The sequence below is a fragment of the Dendropsophus ebraccatus genome, chromosome 6 (assembly GCF_027789765.1).
Source record: "Dendropsophus ebraccatus isolate aDenEbr1 chromosome 6, aDenEbr1.pat, whole genome shotgun sequence".
In the NCBI taxonomy this organism is placed as follows: Eukaryota; Metazoa; Chordata; class Amphibia; order Anura; family Hylidae; genus Dendropsophus; species Dendropsophus ebraccatus.
Genome location: NC_091459.1, coordinates 121,371,531 through 121,395,972, shown reverse-complemented (window position 1 = coordinate 121,395,972; position 24,442 = coordinate 121,371,531). Strand labels below are relative to the sequence as shown.

Genomic DNA, 24,442 nt, shown 5'->3' with positions numbered 1-24,442 from the left:
GAGGCAGTGGCAGAAGGATGGCAGGAAGGGCAAGGCTAAGAAAGGGGTGGCAGGAAGGATGGCAGGAAGGGCAAGGCTAAGAAAGGATGGCAGGAAGGATGGCAGGAAGGGCAAGGCTAAGGAAGGATGGCAGGAAGGGGTGGCAGGAAGGGGTGGCAGGAAGGATGGCAGGAAGGGCAAGGCTAAGAAAGGATGGCAGGAAGGATGGCAGGAAGGGCAAGGCTAAGGAAGGATGGCAGGAAGGATGGCAGGAAGGGCAAGGCTAAGGAAGGATGGCAGGAAGGGGTGGCAGGAAGGATGGCAGGAAGGATGGCAGGAAGGATGGCAGGAAGGATGGCAGGAAGGGCAAGGCTAAGGAAGGGATGGCAGGAGGGATGGCAGGAAGGGGTGGCAGGAAGGGATGGCAGGAAGGGGTGGCAGGAAGGGGTGGCAGGAAGGATGGCAGGAAGGATGGCAGGAAGGGCAAGGCTAAGGAAGGGATGGCAGGAGGGATGGCAGGAAGGGCAAGGCTAAGGAAGGGATGGCAGGAAGGGCAAGGCTAAGGAAGGGATGGCAGGAAGGGCAAGGCTAAGGAAGTGGGTGGCAGAAGGGGCAAGGCTGAGGAGGGGGCGCCAGGAAGGATGGCAGGAGGGGCAATGCTAAAGGGGTTGCCAGGAGGAATGGCAAGACTAAGGAGGTTGTGATAGGAGGGATGGTGGGAGGGGCAAGGCTAAGGGAAAAGTTGCAGAAGAATCATTGGCTAAAGGGAGAAGCGTTGGAGGGGGCAAGGCTAAAAGAAAGGGTGGCAGGAGAAGCAAGGCAGGAGGGGATAGGCTAAGGAAGGGGTGGCAGGAGGGATGCTAGGAGGAACAAGTCTAAGGGAGGGGAAAAGCTAAGAGAATAATGACAGGAGAAAGGCTAATGGTGGGTTGCAAAAAAATAAAGACTAGGGCTGGAGGGAGACTAAAGCAGAGAAAACAGAGTAGATAGAAATCTAATGACTTAAAGGAATAATCCAGGATTTTAAGAAGCACAGCAACTTCCTTGCAAAAACAGCGCCACCCTTGTCCTCATGTTGTGTACGGTATTAAAATTTAGCTCCATTCACTCCGAGCTCCAAAGCCCCACACCAAACTGAGCACAGGAGCAGCAGCTGTCTTTCTAATGCTGGATAACCCCTTTAAGGCTTATATGAGATATGGCTGTTACTGCAAACACTCCCATATCCCTATTTAACCCTACACTCACTACACACTCAGCGAACAAAACCCCCACATTATCAGGCATATTATGGTAAGAAGAGGCTAAATTTATCACTAATGAACATTCTGGATGCATATGTATTGGCTAATTATACATGGAGGAGCAATAAATGTAACAACCTGATGGAGACTGAGAATACAAATAAGATCTCCTGGATGTGCGGAGATACTAAATCCCCCGACTCCAGACCCCTCCCCAGGTTATCGCTCCCATCATGTTATGTTACAGGCTCCTTCGCAATTAGAAGAATTCCTTACAATTCTCTACGCTCATCAGTCACTGAGTGTTTTGACCATTTCAGGTGTTTTCAACGTCATGTATCAATTGTATTCCAAATTAATGGGATCAAAGTCCGGGATACATGGGATGGAGGAGCGGGCTGGAGCACATACAGCATATAGGTATAGTCAAAATGAGAAGCCGATCTGTACGGCTGTGCGGGGATACATTACCGATATTGGCTCTTCTTTTGATCTCCTTCCGTCTGTTGGCGAACCAGTTGTACACTTTCAAGGAGGTGACGCGTTCCAGGTCGGAGAGCTTCTTGCCTGTAATAAAGTGACATATGCTTGAGATGACTATAGAAGCTCAATCACCGTAGCAGTTTATTAACCTTTGGCCGACATGAGGTAAAGCCCTGTTCACACTGTCTATGGTGCACAATGGATATAGAAGATAGCAAGCATTAGGAATTACAGTACCAATCAGAATCTCAAGTAGCAGTAGTAGATTTGTTATGGCTGGAAGCGGTGCAGCTCCGCAAGTGGCTCCACTCATACTAGACTTTTTCTGGGAATTGTTGCACTTTGAAAGTGGCGCCTATCCTGCAGACGATGATCAGATGCCATTGCACTCTATAATGGCTATAATCTGTTAAAGCAAAACTCCCCGCAGCTAAGCAGATAGACAAAGGCCAGGACCCTCCTCTACAGCGCCATCACTGGAGAAATTAAGCTTTGCACTGTGAACAGTGTCAGTACAGTAGCACAAAGATTTAGACAGTTTCAGAGCTCCCAGTTCTAAACTCCGTCCTGTATCACAGTCTGTATTTATGGACCATGCACAAAACGTGTGAATGACCCCAAAGATGCGGATCCTGAATGTCCTGTTAATGCGGTAACAATGTATCAGAATAGGATTTCTGAAGCAGAAGTCCCCACTAATAGGTGCAGCGTTCAGAGCTTTTTATGGCCAGGTCTCTTTCCTTTTCAGGTTTTTTGTTACGTTGTGTAGTAGATTCCCTATACAGGTGTTAGTTTTGCACGGAGTTGATGACAGACGGGTTACTATTAGGGTCCTATTCCACAGGCCGGGTGGGGCCGATAAATAATGTACATGAACCCCGATCTGCTAAACTGCGCTTATTACACGGCCCGATAATTATTTAGCGAGGGCTGCAGGGACATTGTTACCGATGTCCTTGCAGCCCTTGTTTAAACACCATACATTACCAAGCATGTTGCAGGGCTTCTCCTGCGCTCCTTCTTCCTCCTGGTCCCGCGCGCAGCAGCAGCTTCGGTATGGCCTGTCTGAGTTGACAAATCACTCAGCCAATCACTGGCCACGGCGGTCCTGGCCAGTGATTGGTTGAGCAGTCTGTCAGCTAAGATAGGTGGCACTGAAGCTGCTGCTGCGTGCGGGACCGGGAGGAAGAAGGAACGCAGGAGAAGCCCTGCAACATGTTTAGGTAATGTATGGTGCTTGTGAAATCGTTGGTCACCCGCAGCACATGGCTATTCCATGCAGCGATCGGTGTCTGATGATTTTAGGTTTCAACCTAAATTACGATCAGCCAATGACATGATCATCGGCTGCTCGCTGTCTCTATTCCACGTTGCGATAATCAGCCGAATCTTGCTGAATGTAGCCCCCATAATAAACAGTAAAAATAAAAAATAAAAAAACACTGCACAATGGGAGTCAAACAGCTCGGAGGCTTCATTTGCATTAGGAACCATATTGCATGACTGATATATGAATAGGATTCCTCTAAAGCGGATATAGCAGTTTGTATCACATGAGAGAGGCGTGCGCAGTATTTGCCCTCTCACTTTTCCTGCTTCCATGTAAATATTTAGATATGCGAGTAATCTGACGAATCCGCCTCAGCTACGACACCTGGAAACATGTAAGCACGCCGGGCGCGCTCTTAACCTTGAGAATTAGGATGTGTAGCGGAGCCGCCGCCGCTGTCATTCCTGTGCACCTTACACCAGCCAATGCCAGAACCAACTTGGCACAGCCTCGTATCTGAGCGGGCTGGCTCCCCACCAAGGCCTTTAATAGAGAATGAATTATTGTTCAGACATAAATTATGTAGATAGCCGGGATTTTTTTACATAACATTTCAAGGTCTTTGCTGAATAATATTCAAAGATGACAAACAAAACATCGTCCTGTGGCATTCTGTGAGGGTGTGAAACTGGTGTCGGTGACTCCGAACAACGAGAGAGGTCACCGGTGAGAACCTTCATTGGCTGCAATCCTAGCCGGAATCAGCAGGAAACTCCTCTGCAGGAGATAGTCGTCCTTTAAGCTAGCCCTACACGTCAAAGTATTTCCCTATCGATAGCACAGAGGATACGTTAATTAGGAGTTTGACCATTGGTAACATCAGCAGCCGGACCCTACCACTTAACTAGTTATTCTCTGCAAAGAAAAGGAATTCTTTGAAGAGATGGAAATCACCTTAAAATAAATATTTGGCTTCTATGTATTATCCAGGAGAGATGAGCGACCTTGACAAAAGTTTGGTTTTGAGCAAACCTGATCAATAGTCAATCTCCTGCTGCCCGAAGAAGGTGGATGCAGCCTGAGGACTGCCTGGAAAACACAGATACAACCATAGGGTGCATCCATACTTTCTAGGCAGTCATTGGGCGGCATCCAGCTACTCCGGGCAGCGAGACACAAATGATGATCGTTCGGGTTTATGCGAAACCGAACTTTTGGAAAGTTTACTCATCTCTAATATCCAGTAAGTAGAAACTCTGTATGTACGCAAGACCCAACATACGAATGCAGATACTCTATATAACTGGAGATGTTCTACAGACTGCACCAATGGAAGAGTGAAAGAGTCTGCAGGCACTAAAGAACATAGATGTACAGGGTCCTGAGACATAGGTACTGGCTTCAAATGGGTGTGGTTTGCAAATGGGTTCTGGTCTATAAAAAGGGTTTGGCATAATAATCGTTCTAAAATGGTAATGGAGGTTAAATGTTCCATGGATTGTGATGTTGATTTAGGCCATAATCGGCCAGCCCTATTTCAGTCTTTGGTCCTGTCACTAAGGCTAAACTTTGGTTGCAATAACAAAGAACTGGCCAACAAACTTATGTAAGTTGCTCCTGATAGCTGGCAAGGGTGCATATAGAACGAAAGCAATGGTCTGCAGGATAACCCCCATCATTGCATCTCACATCTTAACAGAGATCAACGATCACTGACATACACCTGGTGTATGAGCCGCTCTGCTCCTTCCTTACTTTGAACAATATGATACAACAAACACTAAACAATAGAAAAAAAGTCATGCTCCCATATCTCTCCCCACTGCACTGATGACACGGATTGGTCCGGCAGATGTGTCACGCTCACCTGGTTTCTGGATGACGGCGTTGCAGGCGTTGGCGATCTCCTCTCGCTTGGCCTCGTCCGGATACTGGTTCTCATTAAAATAGCTGAAAAATACAGGTGTTCACAATTACCCGATGGTATTTTATATAAAGACAATGAGCGCTCCTTCCATCCCGGGATACGTATCATGGATGTATTTGATAACATAACTTCAAAATGTCTGACTTTGGCTCCTTCAAATTAACCCTGTCCTCCCTGGGGCATTAGGGTCCGGCACCAGCCTCAGCGGCGATGTATGCACAAACTAAATTGGATCCAGTAACCAAGATCAAGGTATAATATTATTACACCAGACACTTGGCCCCCGTCCATTCTACTCTCAATGCCGAAAATCAGCTTCTGAGGCTTTTTGGAACAGTAACAATCGATAGAAGACGGCCGAGCGAGATTAGGAAGAAAAAAAAAATCATACAAAAAAAAATTGATAGCACATTTATACTGTAATGCAGCACAAAGTGAACTGCGCTGGATCACGCTCTGATTCTTTGATCGTCCCAGACAAGACAATGCAGTATTATAGGAAAACCATGGCCGGACCCCAAGTCCTGTCAGTCAGACATTAACTCATAGGGTGCCAGAGCCAAGCAACCAGGAAGGAGGAGAGGCAGGGATTACATGTACATATATTACTGATCTTGAGTTACATCCTGTATTTCTTTTATTAAAATTTTAAACATAATAAATAAATACAGAAATAACACACCATATCTGACCAGAACAAAACAGAAAAATTAAACCATAACATAAACCACCGGTCCGTCCCCACACTCATTCTTCCACACATACAACCCATATACCTATATACAATATATACACAATATAAACTATTTAGCTAAACATATTAATAAACTATATACACTACTATATACAAACCTATATATACTACTATATTACTACTATATACTAAACACTTATAAACACACCTATATACATTACTATATACAATACACCACTATATACTATACACCTATATAAATAACTAAATGTGAACCCCCTGGCCCAGTTGCATTGTGCACAACCTAATACCACAGACATAACTCTGCTCAACCCAACACCAATTAAACAAGACATCATTACACAAATAAACTAAAACTAAACAAGACACGATACAAAATAATAACCTACAACTAAACAATACATATAATATTTTTATTAATTTTTTATTTTTTTTTGGCCCTGAGCTGGTCCCGCATCCCATGCCCCCAGTACATGATCACGGACGTCCATGAACCAGCCCAGGATTTTTTATATATATAAAAGTCCCCACAAAGTCCCACAGAAGCCTCCTCCCCCCTTTTACCCACCACCCAACCTATCACTAAACCCGAACCCCAGGTGCAAACAAAACATATATAATATATACAGTATATACAATTTATACAAACATATAAAGACACAAATACGCAAACTTTTGAAAAAATATATATAACTTACTAAACCCAACAATAATGAGACTTCTCAGCCCCACACACAACCCGAAAACCCAAGTTCAGCGCCTGCAAGCCCTATACTCCAGTATCTCTACAGCACAAAACAAAAGACTAAGGTGCCAGCATCAGCCCACCACCAGGAGAGGAGACGCAGGCTAAGGAACCTTATAGGCAAAGCCCCTCCAAAGACAAGAGGCCCTACCAGCCCCCAGCCTCTCGTACTCCAGAGAACGCACCTTCACCAGGTCACCGAGTGTGCCCCTAACCACCTCATCCACAGGGAGGATTTTACGCTGCGTCGACACTAAACACCGTGCACTCCACGTGTGGTACCTGACCACTATGCTGACTAGGAATAAAGTGCTCCGGTCCCAGCCACCAAGGTTTCTGTATGCTCCATAGGCCCATTCCGCATAGGAGAGGCGGGCCAACCTGGGCCACCCGATGGAAGCACCCACCCTGTTGTAAACCTCTGTATTAAAGGGACAATGAAGCAGAAAATGCTCCATGCTTTCCAGCATCGCTCCACACTCCTCCCGGGGACATCCCCGATCCTCAGAGCTCCTGCACTTCAGATTGTCCCTCACATACAGTTTCCCATGGAAGCAACACCAAGCCAAGTCCCAAATTCAATAGGCCCAAACCAACCTCCAGCTCCCGGCTTGGGCAATCCTTGAGCGCCAGCGGTTTTTGGAAATTGGATGACAGGACCCTATTGTCAAGGAATTTCCTCGACAGAGTCCTAATCTCCCACATCCCCAAACCCCACCGACAAATCACCTACAGAACCAGGGTACCATAAGCCGGAAGATGCCCGTGTGGTGTGCGGAGATCCTTCACTTGCCCTCCTGTCTCCCATTCCTGGAAGAAAGGCCGAAACCATCCCCTACAGGAGAATACCCACGGAGGAGCCCTCTCTTTCCAGAGGTTTGCAATGTTGGTCTTAAGAAAGGTATTCACCAGGAACACCACGGGGTTGACCATACACAACCCCCCTTGTCTCCTCGTACGGTAAGTAACCTCCCTCTTGACTAGGTTCAGTCTATTCCCCCATAACAGTTGGAAGAACACACTGTAGACCCGAGTCCAGAGAGGTTCTGGCAAAATGAAAACACTGCCCAGATATATCAGCAAAGGGAGCAGGAAAGTTTTGATCAGGTTAACCCTTTCCCTGAGGGTCAAAGACCAACCCTTCCACTGATCCACCTTCTGAGCGGCGATCTTGAGCCTGCTATCCCAGTATTGTTTGGGGTAATCCCCTTGGAAAAATTCGATGCCGAGAACTTTTGCAAACTCCTGAGGCTCTGGAAGGGTGTCCGGGAGATCAAATCCAGGATCTCCACCTCCCAGCCAGAGACTCTCACACTTATCCTGGTTGATCTTGGACCCAGATGCCTCTGAGTAGCGCTCCACCTCTGACATCACACAATGCACCTCCTCTTGCGAGGAGACGAATATGGTGACATCATCGGCGTACGCTACCACCCTCAGAGTGGAATCCGGCACCGCAGGGTCCATTCTCACCCCTGTCAACGGTCTACAATGAATCCTCCTAAGGAAAGGATCAATTGCAAACACGTACAACAGTGGGCTCAAAGGGCAACCCTGACGGACACCAGACCCAACCGCAAAAGAGCGGCCAATCCAACCATTCACAAGTGGGAAACTCTCTGCCCCTGCATACAAGGTCTTAAGCCAATCAACAAACCCCCCCGGCAGGCCATATCTCAGAAGAACAGACCAGAGGTACTCACAGTTAACCTGATCAAACGCTTTTGCCTGATCCAAGGACAGCAAGTACCCCTTCCAGTGACCTGCCCTACCCTGCTCCACAGCCTCCCGGACACCGAGCACAGCACTAAAGGTACTGCGGCCTGGAACAGAGCAATGCTGGGCCCACGAAAGGAGCTGGGGTGCAAACTTCACCAGCCGATTAAACAGCACTTTTGCCAGAATCTTTCTGTCCACATTGAGAAGTGCTATGGGACGCCAATTCTCAATGCGGGACGGGTCTTTGCCCTTTGACAAGATGATCAAGGCTGACCTCCTCATTGACCTCGGCAGAGTGCCCGAGGAGAGACACTCATTAAATACCTCAGTCAAGAGGGGAACCAAAGTGTCCTTAAAGGTCTTATAGAACTCAGATGTTAAGCCATCTGGACCGGGTGACTTCTTGAGGGCAAGACCATCAATAGCCACCCTGACTTCCTCTTCTTGGATCATCTCTGTCAAAACGTCAAGAGAGGGGTCTACCCCTGGTTCAGGGACGGTTTCAGTCAAGAAAGCTGAGGCCTTATCCCGATCTAGATCCTTCCTCCCCAAGAGGTGCGAGTAAAAGGATCTGACGACCTCCAGGATCCCTGATCTGGACCTTTTCAGGGATCCTGTATTATCAATCAGTCCTGAGACGATTTTACTATTCACTGACATCTTGCAGTTTCTGTAAGGGTCGGGCGAGCGGTACTTCCCGTAGTCCCTCTCAAAAACCAAAGATGCGTGTCTATCGTACTGGCACCTCATTAGCAAGGCTTTCACTCTGGAGATATCATCACGACTACCTCCAGTCGAGACAAGACGTTCAAGTTTCTTCCTCAGGCCCTGGTACAGGCGATACCTGTCCAGACTCCTGAGGCTCGAGAGCTGGCGGAAGAATCTCGCAATCCTTTTTTTGAACATCTCCCACCACTCTGACTTACTGCTACAAAGGCCCAGCAATGGTACCTGGCTCTGAAGAAAATTCTCAAAGGACTGTCTTATTTCCGCTTCTTCCAAGAGAGACGAATTGAGCTTCCAGTAGCCTCTACCCATCCGGGGGGTCTCTGTAACATTCAGAGAAAACAAAATTAAACAGTGGTCGGAGAACTCCACCTCAACAACGGACACCGCTGAAGAGACGGCTTCCTCCTTTAAATAAAACCTGTCTATTCTGGACCTACAACTACCCCTATGATAGGTGAATCCCACGTGGCCTGGTGTATGCCGGATGTGAACATCCACCAGGCGAGCCTCACTAGCTATACTATTCAGGGCGACGCCATCATAAGTCAGCTTGTCTCTGGAACCTCCCCTATCCTGGGGCCTCGTGACAGCATTGTCCCCTCCAAAGACCACCTGCCGACTTGTAAAAAGATAGGGCTTGATCCTCATAAAGAGACACTTCCGATCCCACTTGGACTGTGGACCATAGATGTTAATAAGGCGAAGTTCTTGTCCCTTCATGAGGACATCTAGAATCAGGCACCTCCCCATTTCTAACTCAATAACCCGTCAGCATTCTACCGGTGCGGCAAAAAGTACCGCCACCCCGCTATACGGCTCGGCCGCAAGAGACCAGTAGGAGGGCCCATTCCTCCATTCCCTTCTGGCTTTAAATATAGATGACATGTCTGTTAGCCTGGTCTCCTGCAAAAAGAAAATATCAGCATTAATGTGGGCAAAATAATCATAGGCCGCAAATCTAGCCGTATCTGACTTAATGCTGGCTACATTAATGGAAGCCAGCGTCAACGGAGAGGGTGCCGCCATCATGGGTGATTGAGTTAGACGGCTTTCTTTTTCCCACTATCCTTTCCATCCTGCCCGCCACCTTCCTCATCTGATGATGGTTTACCTCTCTTTAGTGAAATGGATGTATCCATGTCCCCTTTAGTTACATTTTCCTCGTCCTCTGACTCTGGGCAGATCCTCCCCCCAAAGAAAATACGTTCCCCAGGGAGAGAGGATTCGACGTCCCCTGCAGGCCCCTCCGTCATCGCACCAACCATAACCTCACCCTGTGCCTCCTGCACCTCTGAGGAGGAAATATCCTGGAGGGTTTGGAACCGGTTGGAGAGACCAATCAGAGGGAGGATGGTTGTACCTTCCTTTGGCATCTGGGGGGTGGGAGAAGATCTTACATCCCCCCTTTTCTTATTCTTTTTAGTACCCCGCTTGTGCTCCACCCATCTCCCACTATACTCATCCGCGCTCTCACCATGGGAGGACAGTGGAGAGATGGCACCTTCTTCTTTCCGAATCCTCCAAATCTCCTCATCCAGATCACTGTCCCTCAGAGCCTCAGCAGTAAGATTGGCCTCAGGGATGAGATCAGAGGTCACCACAGTTGCGCAAGGCTCCTGAGACTCCCCCATCTCCCTCTCCCTTTGGCGCTTATCCCGACGCCTCAGTTGGGCTGGCGTCTTTTGCTTACTTTTCTTCCCTGGCTCTTTTACTCCTTCACCTCCGCCAGCTGCCCCCCCAGTAGATTCCTCCTCACGACCTTTCTCCACCGGGGTAACAACCGCGTTGGCAAAGGAACGAGGGCAGCGACTGAATGGGTGACCTAAGTCACCACACAGGTGACACCTAATCTCCACACAGGATGCAGCGAGATGGCCTATTTCCCCACACAATGAGCACTTCATCACTGTGCACCTAGCACTGAAATGTGTGGGGTCACCGCACCTGTGACAGAGCTTAGGCTGACCCTGGTAGAAGACCTGGATTCGATCCCTTCCTAGGAAGGTGGCAGATGGTATATGGGTAACGGTGTTTCCTGAATACCTAAGTTTGACCATAAAAGGTCCAAGCCCCTGACCAGATGCCATATTCGTCCCTGTCCTCTTTTGGGACTTCCACCACCTCTCCATACCGGCCAAGCCACGTCATGATGTCAATACAAGAGAGTGATTCGTTACGGGTTAAAACGGTCACTCTCTTGACGTTATTTTGGCGAGACACCGCCTGAATGGCAAAGTCTCGCCAGTCGGGCTCATCCTTTACCAGCTCATAGTTCGACCAAAAAAGCTCAAGCCCCTCCGGCCGAACAAAGCTGATATCTAATTCAGGGGCACCAAAGGGATGTATCAAGGCAAAGATGTCGGCTGCCTTGAAGCTCATCCTCAGCAGGAGTTCAACAACTTTAGATCTTGAGGGACATGTATCACTGCCTCTCCACCTCAGACGGACCACATTCCTTCGGACACCACCCGGCCCGGCTGTTGGGAGAGACCACACAGTTTCCCTACCCCTTTCCTCTCGAAAGGCTGTAAGGCCATGCCTTTCTTCTATCAAGAAAGACAGATCAACCTCCCTACCCTCTACATTGATTGTTCTCTCCCCTCTCTTTAAGGCCTGCAGGACACGTCGATGCAAGTCACCATCCCCAGGGCCCGAGGACGAGGAAGGCACCCCACTTCCTCCAGCGGCGACATTTGCATAGCTGCGTACAGGTGCTGCAGCCGCTGGGGGTGCAACTGGACCAGGCCCTATGCTCCCACCATTAATCTGTGCCCCTTCACCACCCTCCTATACATAATCCATACCCACACCAATACCACATGTCACACTGCCCCGACCACCCTCCAAAGCCCCAGACAGATTCCTCCCCACATTCACTCCTGCCTTCCCCCCAACATTAATTCCCCCATTCACACTGGGTGGAACGGTGTGCTCTGGGACAGAAAGAGATTTTGTACCATCAGCGTCATTGGGTACCAGGACCGGAGCCACCTCCACAGGACAGGCCACTGGTCCCTTAAGAAAGGACCGAACAGCCTGCCTGGACTGTTTAGAGGCAGCCCCTGCCCTATTTCTGCTGGTACCCTCTGCCTCATCAGTACTAGACTCCTCAGCACGATCTGGTCCAGCAACTCCAATACAAAACAAAGGTTTAAGTCCAGTTTTTCTCTTGGAAGGTGAAGGCATCTTAGCTCCGGCAGCATCCCGGCGACGACACAAAGGAACAGCAGCGCCAAGAGCCACCGGAGCTCCCGCAGCTGACACCGGCACACAGCCGCTATGATCTAATGCACCAGTGCCTTTAACGTTACTGCCCACCGCTGGGCCACCTCTCCTACCACTGCCCGCCGCTGGGCCAATATCACTGTCCGACCTTACGGCTGGTTCCTCACCTGCTCCACCTCTGCTACTGCAAACAGAGATGGAGCTTACCGCCATACTAGACTCCATACTCTCCCCATTCTCCTGCACGGAGTCCACAACAGAACTCAGGCCGGGCTGAGATATAGGGTTCACACAGTGAGCTGACCCTGAGGCCAGTCCGGGGGGCACAGGGAGGGGGGAATATACAAATGTTACCTGCTCCTGAAGCTTGGTGGTCTTTACCTTAGTCTTTCTCCCAGGCGCCTCCTCTGGTAACTCCTCTCCGAATACGAAGTCCTGGAGGTGCCCTGGTGACTCCAGGAGCTGGATCTGGGCCATCAGCACCCATCAGCGCATGGGGTCTGTTGTTGGGGACGCCCGGGTGGATTCGGCTCAGCATCACATACCTCCGCAGCGTCTCCTTCCTCCTCCACCCGGCTCTCTGGCTGGAGCCCTCTCAGCCCTCTCCGCTTTTCTCTCTCCATTTCAGCAAAACGATCATCATTCTGTAGTTTTTCTCTAAACAGCCCACTGTTCTCCAAAATAAAAGTTCTTTTTTTCATTAGCTTTTTGATGTCAGCTTTCAGATGCTTCATTTTCACTGATAGCTCAGCCTTTTGCTGCTTGGAAGCAGTGTCCATCAATGCTTTTACAGCACATACCTCCTCCTGGAGATTGTACAGCTGGTTCCTGGTGTCCTCATACCCATGGAGGCTTGCAGCAATCCGGAGGCCATAGGTCTGCCCCGTCTCTTGGGACCGTGGCACCCCCCAATCTTTCTCCACATCTCCCTTGGCAGACAGCCTTGCTCCAGGAGGAGTGTCACTGCTCACACTGTCATGACTTGATTCCACAGTCACTGTAGTACTGCTGGTGCTTGTAGTTCCACCGCTGGTTGTAGCCTTGCGGCTACCCTTTGTCACCTCTGGTTCAGGGGCGGCTGGAGAAGCATCACTGCACCTCCTAGTAGAACGCCTCAGCCCTTGTACCTCAGATGGACCTCCTGATGGTATTCCCTCTGCTGTTGGTCGCTGGATTCCTCTGCCCACCACAGACCTGGTTCGGGGGGCAGGAGTTGGGGCTCTCCTTGCCTCGCTCATACCTGAGCCTGCACCCCCCTCCTGGGGAGAAGGGGATGCAAGCCAAAGAAAACGAAGTCCAGGCTTCCCTCCAAATGCACAGAGCACACCAAACGATCCTTTACAGCAACACACAGGAAACAGGAAGAAGCTCCCTCTAGTGGCCAGTACTCTCTAGAGCTGCACTCACTATTCTGCTGGTGGGGTCACTGTGTACATACATAACATTACTTATCCAGTACTGATCCTGAGTTACATCCTGTATTATACTCCAGAGCTGCACTCACTATTCTGCTGGTGGGGTCACTGTGTACATACATTACATTACTTATCCTGTACTGATCCCGAGTTACATCCTGTATTATACTCCAGAGCTGCACTCACTATTCTGCTGGGGGGGGGGGGGGGGGTGTCACTGTGTACATATCGTTTCCCTACCTTTCCATGACGGCCAAACATTCCTTTCTCCACGTAAAACGACTTCCCCGTCGTAACCTGAAGGTACCGGAGGTGGCGGTGACTGGGGGAGGGGTTTGTCTCCACTCTGTGTCGTCTATGGGGATGGGCGCTGGCCTCATGCTGAGTGTTGCACCTGTAACAAATATTCACAATACTTTACCTTCCTGCTAATAAACCTGTACATAGTAGCGGCTTCATACTGGGGACCGTGGGAGGAGGGGGGGGGGACAGTGATGGGCAAATTGCGCAGCTGTACAGGAGCTCACCGATACTTCCAATGGGAGATGGTGCAGGAAGTAACACGACTTCGTCTGCCCAGTTCCATGTAAACCATTGAAAGGAGTTTATTTTATTTGTGGTTTTTGATGCAGTTTCTGCCCTGAGAGCCGTGTGCACACCCCCGACACCACACGGTGGAAGTGAAGATGAAGCGGTGCAGGACGCGGCTGGCAATGAGATTATGAGCGCTGCTCAGCGTCACAGGATCTAATAGGACAGAAATGTGATTTGGGAACCCCACAAGATGAAATCACCGGCGGAGGGGGAGGAGATTCCCAGAAGCAGGAGGGGAGGGGAGGGGGTGGCGGGAAAGTCACAAGACACAACAATGATCCAGGACAAGATCCGAATATTCCCCTTTTTAGGCCGGGATATCAGAAGGAAGGAATAGTTTACCAGTGCGTCATTTCATAAGAATCTATCTATTCATATCATTGGAAGCAGCTTTGGAGTCTGGGAGAGCTGGAGACGCCCCCCATATACTGGATTATACAGGGGGAAATGACACAACTCACCCAGCTAGATGCTGACACGGCCCCAGCTTCTGTATACAAACATTACTAAAGGGGTTTCCCAGGACCTGTATATCGCTTAAAGGGGAATGCCGGAGAAACAAAATAGTTTTTCAATTGGTGTCAGAAAGTTATACAGATTTGCAATGTACTTCTATTTAAAAAATCTCCTGTCTTCCAGTACTTATGAGCTGCTGTATGTCCTGCAAGAAGTGGTGTATTCTTTCCATTCTGACACAGTGCTCTCTGCTGCCACCTCTGTCCATGACAGGAACTGTCCAGAGCAGTAGCAAATGCCCATAGAAAACCTCTCCTGCTCTAGACAGAGGTGGCAGCAGAGAGCACTGTGTCAGAATGGAAAGAATACACCACTTCCTGCAGGACATACAGAAGCTGACAAGTACTGAGAGAGTGGAGATATGTAAAAAGAAGTAAATTACGAACCGATGTAACTTACTGACATTATTTGATTTGACCGAAAAACAACTTCTCCGGTGTACCCCTTTAATCATTATTAGGTCTCAATATCCAATAGTCAGGGATCAGATACCAGAAAGCCCTGCTGGTTATGGGGACGCAGTGCTACCAAGAGGTCCGTAGCTTCAACCCCTCAGCATTTTTTTTATTGCAGTACAATCTAATAAAGTGAATAAGATATGCTGCAATACCAAGAACAGCCACTACTGAATGTATGGAGCTGTACACCTAGCAATCCTGGCATCGGCAGCAGAGTAGGAGACAGCCTGCCAGGGGATGGATACTGATGGCCCATTCTAAGGATAGGTTAGGGAGAACACTGGGAGACGACCCCCCCCGGTGGGGGTTAGGATGTACCTGTGCTCCAGTATGGGCCCACACATTGGCAGATAATGTAGATACATTTCCCACTATTCAAGTCTAGGACTCTCTTTATAACATGGCAGATGAGCAATATTTTAGGCTTGGCTACTTTATAGTAAACCCTCTCCATAGGATATGTGGGCCATGCTGGCACCATGTCAATGCACAGGTCATCCAGGATGGTAACTAGAGGGTGCAGGATCCCCGATTACAGACTGATCAGAGACTGTAGATTACCTGGACTTGTCTTCTCCAGCTGGTACCACCTATAAAACGCTCTCTTCTTCTGTTCGCTCAGGTCGGAACCCTGCTGGAGCAGCCAGTGAGAGATCCTGCTCTGGCTGATACCTGCGAGGCACAAGATGATCTGGTCAGATAGACAGTATGGGGTGGGTGCTTGTAACCTACCCCAGCAGCACAGAGTATCTCAGGAGACCATGTGATCACAACTAGCTCAAGTCCTCACCTGTTACCTGTGCCACCACCGCCTGCGATATCCTCCGGTTGGCCAGGAAAGCCTTGATTTCTTCTTTGATGACGCTGCTGTCCCTCCTGTCAGGATAGACACACGGTTATCAGCACCGCCACTATTAACCCCTTCTGTACCACACATCAAGTCACTGCACAGAGAACAGCCACAACCCGAGACGTAACCCGCCAATACACAACATTACAGCACGATCGTGGTGGGATTGTGCAAATGATGATCACCTAAAACCTGTACATCAGGATCCTGAATGTATATTACGTCCTGGTATATTCTCCGCTGTCAGCGCTCAGATCCCAGATAAAGCAGTAGGAAAAGTCTTGGTTTCTGCCCCGATTCTTCTAATCCAACACATGGAAACAGTTCTAGGAACGAGCTTCATCCATGGCCATATTATTAATAACCATGTGCGTATACCACCTCATTACTTATTCTGTACCATATCCTGTATTATTATTTTTTTTGTGGGAATTTTTTTTAGCAGTTGGGGGGGGGGGGGGGGGGGGGGCTGCTTTTAACTGTTTTTATGTCTGTAGTGGGTCTGTATCTTGCCATTGCGGTGACCTGTTGCATTTTTTTGTGTATCCTGTATTATACTCCAGAGCTGCACTCACTATTCTGCTAGTGGGGTCACTGTGTACATACATTACATTACTTATCAGCCTGTATTATACTCCAGAGCTGCACTCACTATTCTGCTGGTGGGGTCACTGTGTACATACATTACATTACTGATCCTGTACTGATCCTGAGTTACAGCCTGTATTATACTCCAGAGCTGCACTCACTATTCTGCTGGTGGGGTCACTGTGTACATACATTACTTATCCTGTACTGATCCTGAGTTACATCCTGTATTATGCTCCAGAGCTGCACTCACTATTCTGCTGGTGAGGTCACTGTGTACATACATTACATTACTTATCCTGTACTGATCCTGAGTTACATCTTGTATTATACCCCAGAGCTGCACTCACTATTCTGTTGGTGGGGTCACTGTGTACATACATTACATTACTTATCATGTACTGATCCTGAGTTACATCCTGTATTATACCTCAGAGCTGCACTCACTATTCTGCTGGTGGGGTCACTGTGTACATACATTACATTACTTATCCTGTACTGATCCTGAGTTACATCCTGTATTATACCCCAGAGCTGCACTCACTATTCTGCTGGTGGGGTCACTGTGTACATACATTACATTACTGATCCTGTACTAATCCTGAGTTACATCCTGTATTATACCTCAGAGCTGCACTCACTATTCTGCTGGTGGGGTCACTGTGTACATACATTACATTACTTATCCTATACTGATCCCGAGTTACATCCTGTATTATACTCCAGAGCTGCACTCACTATTCTGCTGGTGGGGTCACTGTGTACATACATTACATTACTTATCCTGTACTGATCCTGAGTTACATCCTGTATTATGCTCCAGAGCTGCACTCACTATTCTGCTGGTGGGGTCACTGTGTACATATATTACATTACTTATCCTGTACTGATCCTGAGTTATATCCTGTATTATACCCCAGAGCTGCACTCACTAATTTGCTGATAGTCACAGTGTATATAAATTGCATTACTGATCATGTACTGATCCTGAGATACGTAGTTCTCCTGTACTTTCTATTACGTCTTAAAGGGATACCCCAGTAGGAAAAAAATAGTTTTCAAACCAACTGTCTGGTGTCACAAAGTTATATAGATTTGTAAATTACTTCTATTTAAAAATCTTATATCGTCCAGTACTTATCAGCTGCTGTATGTCCTACAGGAAGTGGTGTATTCTTTCCAGTCTGACACAGTGCTCTCTGCTGCCACCTCTGTCCATGTCAGGAACTGTCCAGAGCAGGAGAGGTTTTCTATAGGGATTTGCCACTGCTCTGGACAGCTCCTGACACTGACAGTGATGGCAGCAGAGAGTGGAAAGAATACACCACTTACTGCAGAACATACAGCAGCTGATAAGTACTGGAAAATGTTTTAATTAAATTACAAATCTATATAACTTTCCGACACCAGTTGATTTGCAAACATTTTTTTCTCCGGACTCCTTTAAGCTTAAAAGGGTCTTATTGGAGCATTACACCTAGATTATACAGACTGAGATGTACACTCTGTAGCCTCAGGATGCCACAACCTTACATAATACAATCACACCTAAAGACTCCAGCAGCCGGCGTTGCTGCACACAGGCTGACACTACCGGGCTGGCATATAATATATACCCCTGGGCTCTTACCTACCGGAATCCATCCAGAGTCCCGGAGATGATCCCCTTTCCCTCCTAAGCACCTACACGAGTACGGGAATCGGGGCCGACAGTGATGGATGTGATGGGAAAGCGTTAATAAAACGGAGAGGATCGGCAGTATAGAGCCAGGGGCCAGACTAGCGCGAGTGACATGTCATAAAGTAGCTGGCTGGCTGGCAATGCTTTTAATGAGTGTCATATCTGATCAGGAGTGTCATAACACAACGATGGATGAGGGTAATTCTCAAGAAGGTGTGTGAGTGCCATATGGCATGTGGAAAGTTTCATTACTGAGGGGAAGCATAAATCTTCTACCCAAGACATAAAACCTGGAGACATAAAATAAGATGGCTGGGGGAAGGGCGGAGATATAGACACATATGCAGATGGGTAAACTATACGGAGAGAAGGAAGAACTTCTGTGTGGGAGACAAAGCTGGGGTATAGCATGGACTTTTTAGGACTATGGGGTAGGGGGTACTTGGTTACAGACCGGGAATTCTGAACTCCCAGCATCAAGCTCTGAGTAAATCTTCGCGCTACTGTACTGGGAGTCCCAGTCTGTAACACATAGGGGGATTTATCAAACATGGTGTAAAGTGAAACTGGCCCAGTTGCCCCTAGCGACCAATCAGATTCCACCTTTCATTTTCCAAAGAGTCTGTGAGGAATGAAAGGCAGAATCTGATTGGTTGCTAGGGACAACTGAGCCAGTTTCACTTTACACCATGTTTGATAAATCTCCCCCAAATTGTCTGTAATCATGGAAGGTGTAACACCCCCTTAATCTAGCACTGAGCTCCAAAGCTCCCAGTCCTGTCCGACAATCGGGTTTAGTTGGGGCACAACAAGCAGATGTTTGCCATAATGTGGTTGTCAGGGAGCGCTCCCTAGCAACCAGTCCATCCTAGGAGGTAGGACTGCATTGTCAGAGAACTCAAAGCAAAAAGCCAGAATAAAGGCTCTTGCTCTGTTTGACTGTGATCAATATATTTGGGGGAGGAGACTGTTTCAGGGTCACAGGGGTCTCCTATAATTTTTAGGACCCTGGAGGATGAGGAGGGGGACTGGGAGATAAGGCTGCTTTTTTTCTTTTTTTTTTTATACAGTGGGTTCATAAGTGGAACATGTAACCCACTTCTACTGCCATACGGAGTGTTACTGTAGACTTTGGCTAATTTAGTAAAAGGTGAGTGCTTGTCGCTGGCAGCCCTAGGTCATAATCAGACCTTACACTTTTTAGTATATTAATCCCCATGTAAATATCAGATTATTAGTGCAAGCTGATGGGGAACAATAAGGAACAATTATCGGCCGTACTTGGCCAATTACCGACCATTCAGGCCAATCATTGTTTAGTGTAAGGGTCCATTTACACAATTATTGGACAGATTATCTGCCAAAGATTTGAAGCCAAAACCAGGAATGGATTTGAAAAGAGGAGAAATCCCAGGCTTTTCTTTGTGACCTGATCTCTGTTTATAGTCTGTTTCTGGCTTTGGCTTCAAATCTTTGGTAGATAATCTGTCAGATAATCTTTCTGTGTTAACGGACCCTTATAGCGCATACTCAAAGATCATGATGTCTGCATAGGAGCACCGGCAGCTAACCCACCTAAATGATCTAACAATCTTCGGGAGCGCCCCTCCATGCTGGTGTAATAGCACAGGCAACGAGCGGGGAACAAGGGAGAAGCGAGCACCAGACGATTATAATTAAAGAGTCGCTAGAAACCCTCCTTGGGCCGCTGATCAGCCGGTGTAAAGGAGTCCGTGATCAGCCAAGGCGTCAAACTATCAGTCACTCATCTATCTGTGTAAACAGAAGACATGCGGCCAATGGCCATACACTTAAAAGGTCGCACAAACAACGCACTTACCATCTTTGCGGCTTGACGGCTCAATTGGTTACGCACTCGCTGATCGGCCCTAATCAGGAGCTAACCCCAATCCCTCTAATGGTGCGTTTACACAGAGAGATTTATCTGACAGATTTAAGCCAAAACCAGGAATGGATTTGAGAATAGGAGAAATCTCAGCCTTTTATGACCTGTTCCCTGTTTATAGTCTGTTCCTGGCTTTGGCTTCAAAGATCTGTCAGATAAATTTCTGTGTGTAAACACACAATTATTCCCCATCTCAGTCTGCACTATCAATCTTATTCCTCATGGTGATAAATATATTGGCAGAAGTGGGATATATGATACAGCACTGTCAACCTATACCAGAGATAGGGAACCTAGGCCCTCCAGCTGTTGCAAAACTACAACTCCCATCATGCCTGGACAGTAAAAGCTTTAGCTCTGGCTGTCCAGGCATGATGGGAGTTGTAGTTTCGCAACAGCTGGAGAGCCTAGGTTCCCTATCCCTACTCTATACATTTCCCCATCAGTCTGCACTGCATATTTACCTGGAGTTGCCCCCGGTTGTCACGTCATGTTGTCAGATCAGTCTCCTTTCCCCCTCCGTACAATCCCCGCCTATTACAATCCATAGTAAGCGGCTTTACCGTGGCTGTGAATTATTTAGATCCCTGTAATTACGTTCTATTAATTACGACTTTTCGAAGGCATCGGTGTTCTCTGTGCGGCTGAATGCGGAGGGGCGGAGGCGTCCAGAGTCAGCGGCACGTGCCGTCATGCTGGCGTTGAGCGCGGCGAATGGCTGAGTTAGGGAGCGGGAGCACTTAATTAAACAATGAAATGATATACAGCTGCGAGTAAAGGCCACTACTGAATTTTAATCTGTTTTCTAATTAAAAAAGAAATGAGAAATTTCTAAACCAATTACGGCGTTTGGGAGAGAAATCTTTATTTGTTTAGCGGACGGATCTATAAAGCGAGCGGCGCTCCCTGCGTTACATCATCATCCACTCCGCCGCTGCTGCTCCGTACACTCGTGTATCTCACATCCCTGGTCATTTGTTTATTGGTTGGTTTTGACTTTCCGCATTTTGGCGGCCATAACCTAATTTTATGAGGTTTTGTGTTATCTAAGAGAATTTGTTTTTCAGGGGAGGGGAGTACAGGAAGTTACTTTACATTGCTATCCGTGCTGCTTAGATCTGAGGGCTTGGCTAACATTTTCTGGAAGGATGGATATTTTTCAAATAGAATTTACAAATCTATATAACTTTCTGATACCAACTGATTTAGAATGTTTCGCCCCTTTATTTCTCTCAGTACGGTTATGGATCCCCTCAGTGTTACACAGCTATTTCTTATTCTCTCAATTTCAGCAGGCAGGACCAAAACTAAAATGTTTGCCAGTAATACTCACACTGGACTCACTTCCCCTTACTTGTCTGGCCATTTAAAGCAAAACATGAACTCCTCTCTGCGAAGTCATAACACAGTAATGTAGAAAACGCACTGTGATTTATTGCTTATGGGTAAAGAAAGGGTTACTGTAGCTCAATGATAAGTGTGTGTGTGTGTACTGTGGACATACAGCAAAAGACAAACTAAGTAGTTACACAAGGGACTGCTGCTCTGAGCTCAGTGAGTGGTGAGATGAGAAGGAAGTCTTGATTTACCTTTGAGTAACAGTGTGGCTGGAAATGAACTAACTTAGGGTCCTATTACACTGAGCAATTTTTAACGATTAACGACTAATGATTTCCGACTAACGATAAACGATGGCAAACGAACGTGGAATTACAGCGATTAGCGAACGATTAACGATAATTTTGGGTTCAGATCTAAATAAACGATCAACGACATACGAACAATTTTTTGATAGTTGCCTGCAATTACACTGAACGATTTTACGATTTTTCGCATAATAATTGTCCCATGTAATAGGGCTCTTACAGTTCGTCCGAACCCAAACGCTATGCACTGGAGAATATGGATGCAGCCCAAGGGAGTGCTGGAAAACATGGATACAGCCCAGGGCTGCATCCATCTTCTCCAGTCACTGTTAATTAAATGATACATTGGGATAACAAGAACGGAAAGTAAACAAACAGACGGATCACAACAAGTACAGAACTGCTCATAGTGATATTGATGAGAAGCTAAAGGGAGCTTTATGGGTGGTGAGAAGAGATGGAAGCCTTTATTACCCTTGAAGAACAATAGGGAAAGCTGCCCTGAGCTTTATGGGTGATGAGATGAAAGCCTTGATTTACCTTTGAGGAACAGTGAGGATCATCTTTAGCTGGCAGGCTGGCTCAGCTTGCAAGGAATAAAACTTATGGTACATTTACACAGACAGATTTATCTGACAGATTTCTTAAGCCAAAGCCAGGAACCGACTATAAACACAGAACAGGTCATAAAGGAAAGACTGAGATTTCTCCTCTTTTTAGATTCCTGGTTTTGGCTTCAAGAATCTGTCAGATAAATCTGTCTGTGTAAACGCACCGTTAGGCTCTCTTTTTACTACACATAGGACATGTTAAGCCCCACCCCCACTCCTTGTAATTTGTTCTAATCTAGCTGATATGAGAGGCAAATTTACCCCAACAGCAGTCATTGGACAGCAGATTGTGCATGTACAGTAATTTTAGGTTCACATGAACCCAAACAATACGAAATTGATATCCAGTGACTGGAGAAGATGGCTGCTGCCCTGGATTGCATCTATGTCTTCCAAGACTCCATAGGGCTGCATCCATCTTCTCCATTTATTTTCTGAAAACAGACAGTGAGAAAAGGTCACCTAACAGTTTAGAATCATTTGCATCTTCATGCGATTTTGCATCAAAACATAACATTTTGTAAAAACAGTATAAAATATCATGTTTGTGGCTAAATGTCATCCCCAAGCGGGGGAGGAGAAGTACATCACCTGTTTAATCTGCAGTATGTGCAGAGTTCATACAATGACTATCATGCAGCTTACTAAAACCTGGTGGAGGCTGACCAAAACTCCAAGAAAAATCTAACCAGTGCAAGGTGTAGTTCACCTCAACTACATCGACCAAGCCCCATGCTGCCAGATGTAGCAATGATTACAGAGGGAGATGTTTCGGGGCCTGGCCGCTTGAAGTGTTCCACATGTGATTTAGTCACTGGAGACCGACTGTGGTGTCAAAAGCAATACAGCTTAAATAGTGAAGGAAACACAATTAGAGATAGATCTGCTCAGATATACAGCTTCTTTTTTGGGCAACGCTCCAAAAAGGGATCGCAAATTAGGCCGACGTCTCCCGTAACACAGGCCAGATACAGAGGGGGATTGCATTACGTGAAGCAGGTTTGGAGGACGGAGCGGCATTGGGAGCCAAGAAGAAACTTTCAATCTTACTGCGTCTAAAGTTGCCAGAAAATATGAGCAGGTCTGAGCCGTCCTCTTCTGTCAAGACGTTGCCGTATCTGGAGTCAGCCAACAGGATGCAACTGTGTGGAAGCACTGGAGGCAGCCATGTTGGTTGCCCAAGAAACAAACGCAACTCAAACTTGGAAAAAGAGGACGACTCAAGGACAGGAGACTGTAAATTTGGCAGAGCTGAACTCGACTGCTCGCGAGACGTCTTAAGATTTTTGAGAATGAATGTGCTGCAAGAGAAAAAGCAGCTGTTGCATTGTATGTAAGATCCCGTACAAACCTCATCAGCTCCTCGACCTTGTCGTCTATGTCTAGATCCTCCTCAGACGCCTCGAAGCTGTACGACCTTGCGCCGATGCTGTTGGTGTGGTAGCGCGTCGGGGACAGCTTGCCATTGGAGGTCGGGAGCCTCTCGCTGCTCTCTCGTCCGTTCTGATTGGTAGTGCAAGGTTGTGGGGAAGTGTCACAGCTGTTGCTGGGCGAGGGAGACATGCCGCAATGGAGGGTCTGCGTGGAGGCGGTGGCAGTGGAGGACGATGCGGGGACGTTGTTGGTGCTGTTGCTGTAGGTGCTGCTTCCAAAGTTGCTTCTCCTTCCGAATTTATCGCTGTGTTCTTGGTCCAGACGCTCTAACGTCTCCAGGGCGTGAAGAATCTCGTGTTTGGTCATTCCAGTGCGCCGTAGGCGCTGGAGCAGGTCTATCTGCTCTATGGTGAACCGGGGTTCGTCTGTGTAATGTGACATGGTTTCTGGCAGACTGTGGGAGACAGAAAGATGGGTTAGCAGGATGGAAAGATGATAAAGTGTCAAAGCGGGAACAGCCGCGGTGATTGTGATCTCCCCGCAACTGCTCCTGTTAAAATTGTATCCAGTCTGGACAATCCTATGAAAGCTACATATAAAGAGATTACTATTCACTGACAGCAAGAGATGGATGCACATCTGCGGAGAAGCACAAACCAACCCTTAAAGGTGTAATACTTGTCTGGTGGTATAACAGGACCACTCCTGGACAGGCCGTGACGTCCATGGCCGTCGATACACACCCCGGTAATAATCAGCTGTGCCAG

The 24,442-nt window shown here is 47.5% G+C and overlaps 1 protein-coding gene across 7 annotated transcripts in view; it reads right to left on the bottom strand.

Moving 5' to 3' along the window:
* Positions 1–24,442, bottom strand: part of HMBOX1 (homeobox containing 1) — a 69,345-nt gene that overhangs the window by 8,916 nt on the left and 35,987 nt on the right. For all 7 annotated transcript variants that reach the window (XM_069975803.1, XM_069975799.1, XM_069975800.1 and 4 more), the window contains 6 exons: positions 23,653–24,129; positions 15,810–15,895; positions 15,581–15,691; positions 13,692–13,845; positions 4,844–4,926; positions 1,695–1,790 (listed from right to left, as the gene is read on the bottom strand). In XM_069975803.1, the coding sequence (XP_069831904.1) occupies positions 1,695–1,790; positions 4,844–4,926; positions 13,692–13,845; positions 15,581–15,691; positions 15,810–15,895; positions 23,653–24,129 (1,007 nt within the window). The remainder of the gene's footprint in view (positions 1–1,694; positions 1,791–4,843; positions 4,927–13,691; positions 13,846–15,580; positions 15,692–15,809; positions 15,896–23,652; positions 24,130–24,442) is intronic.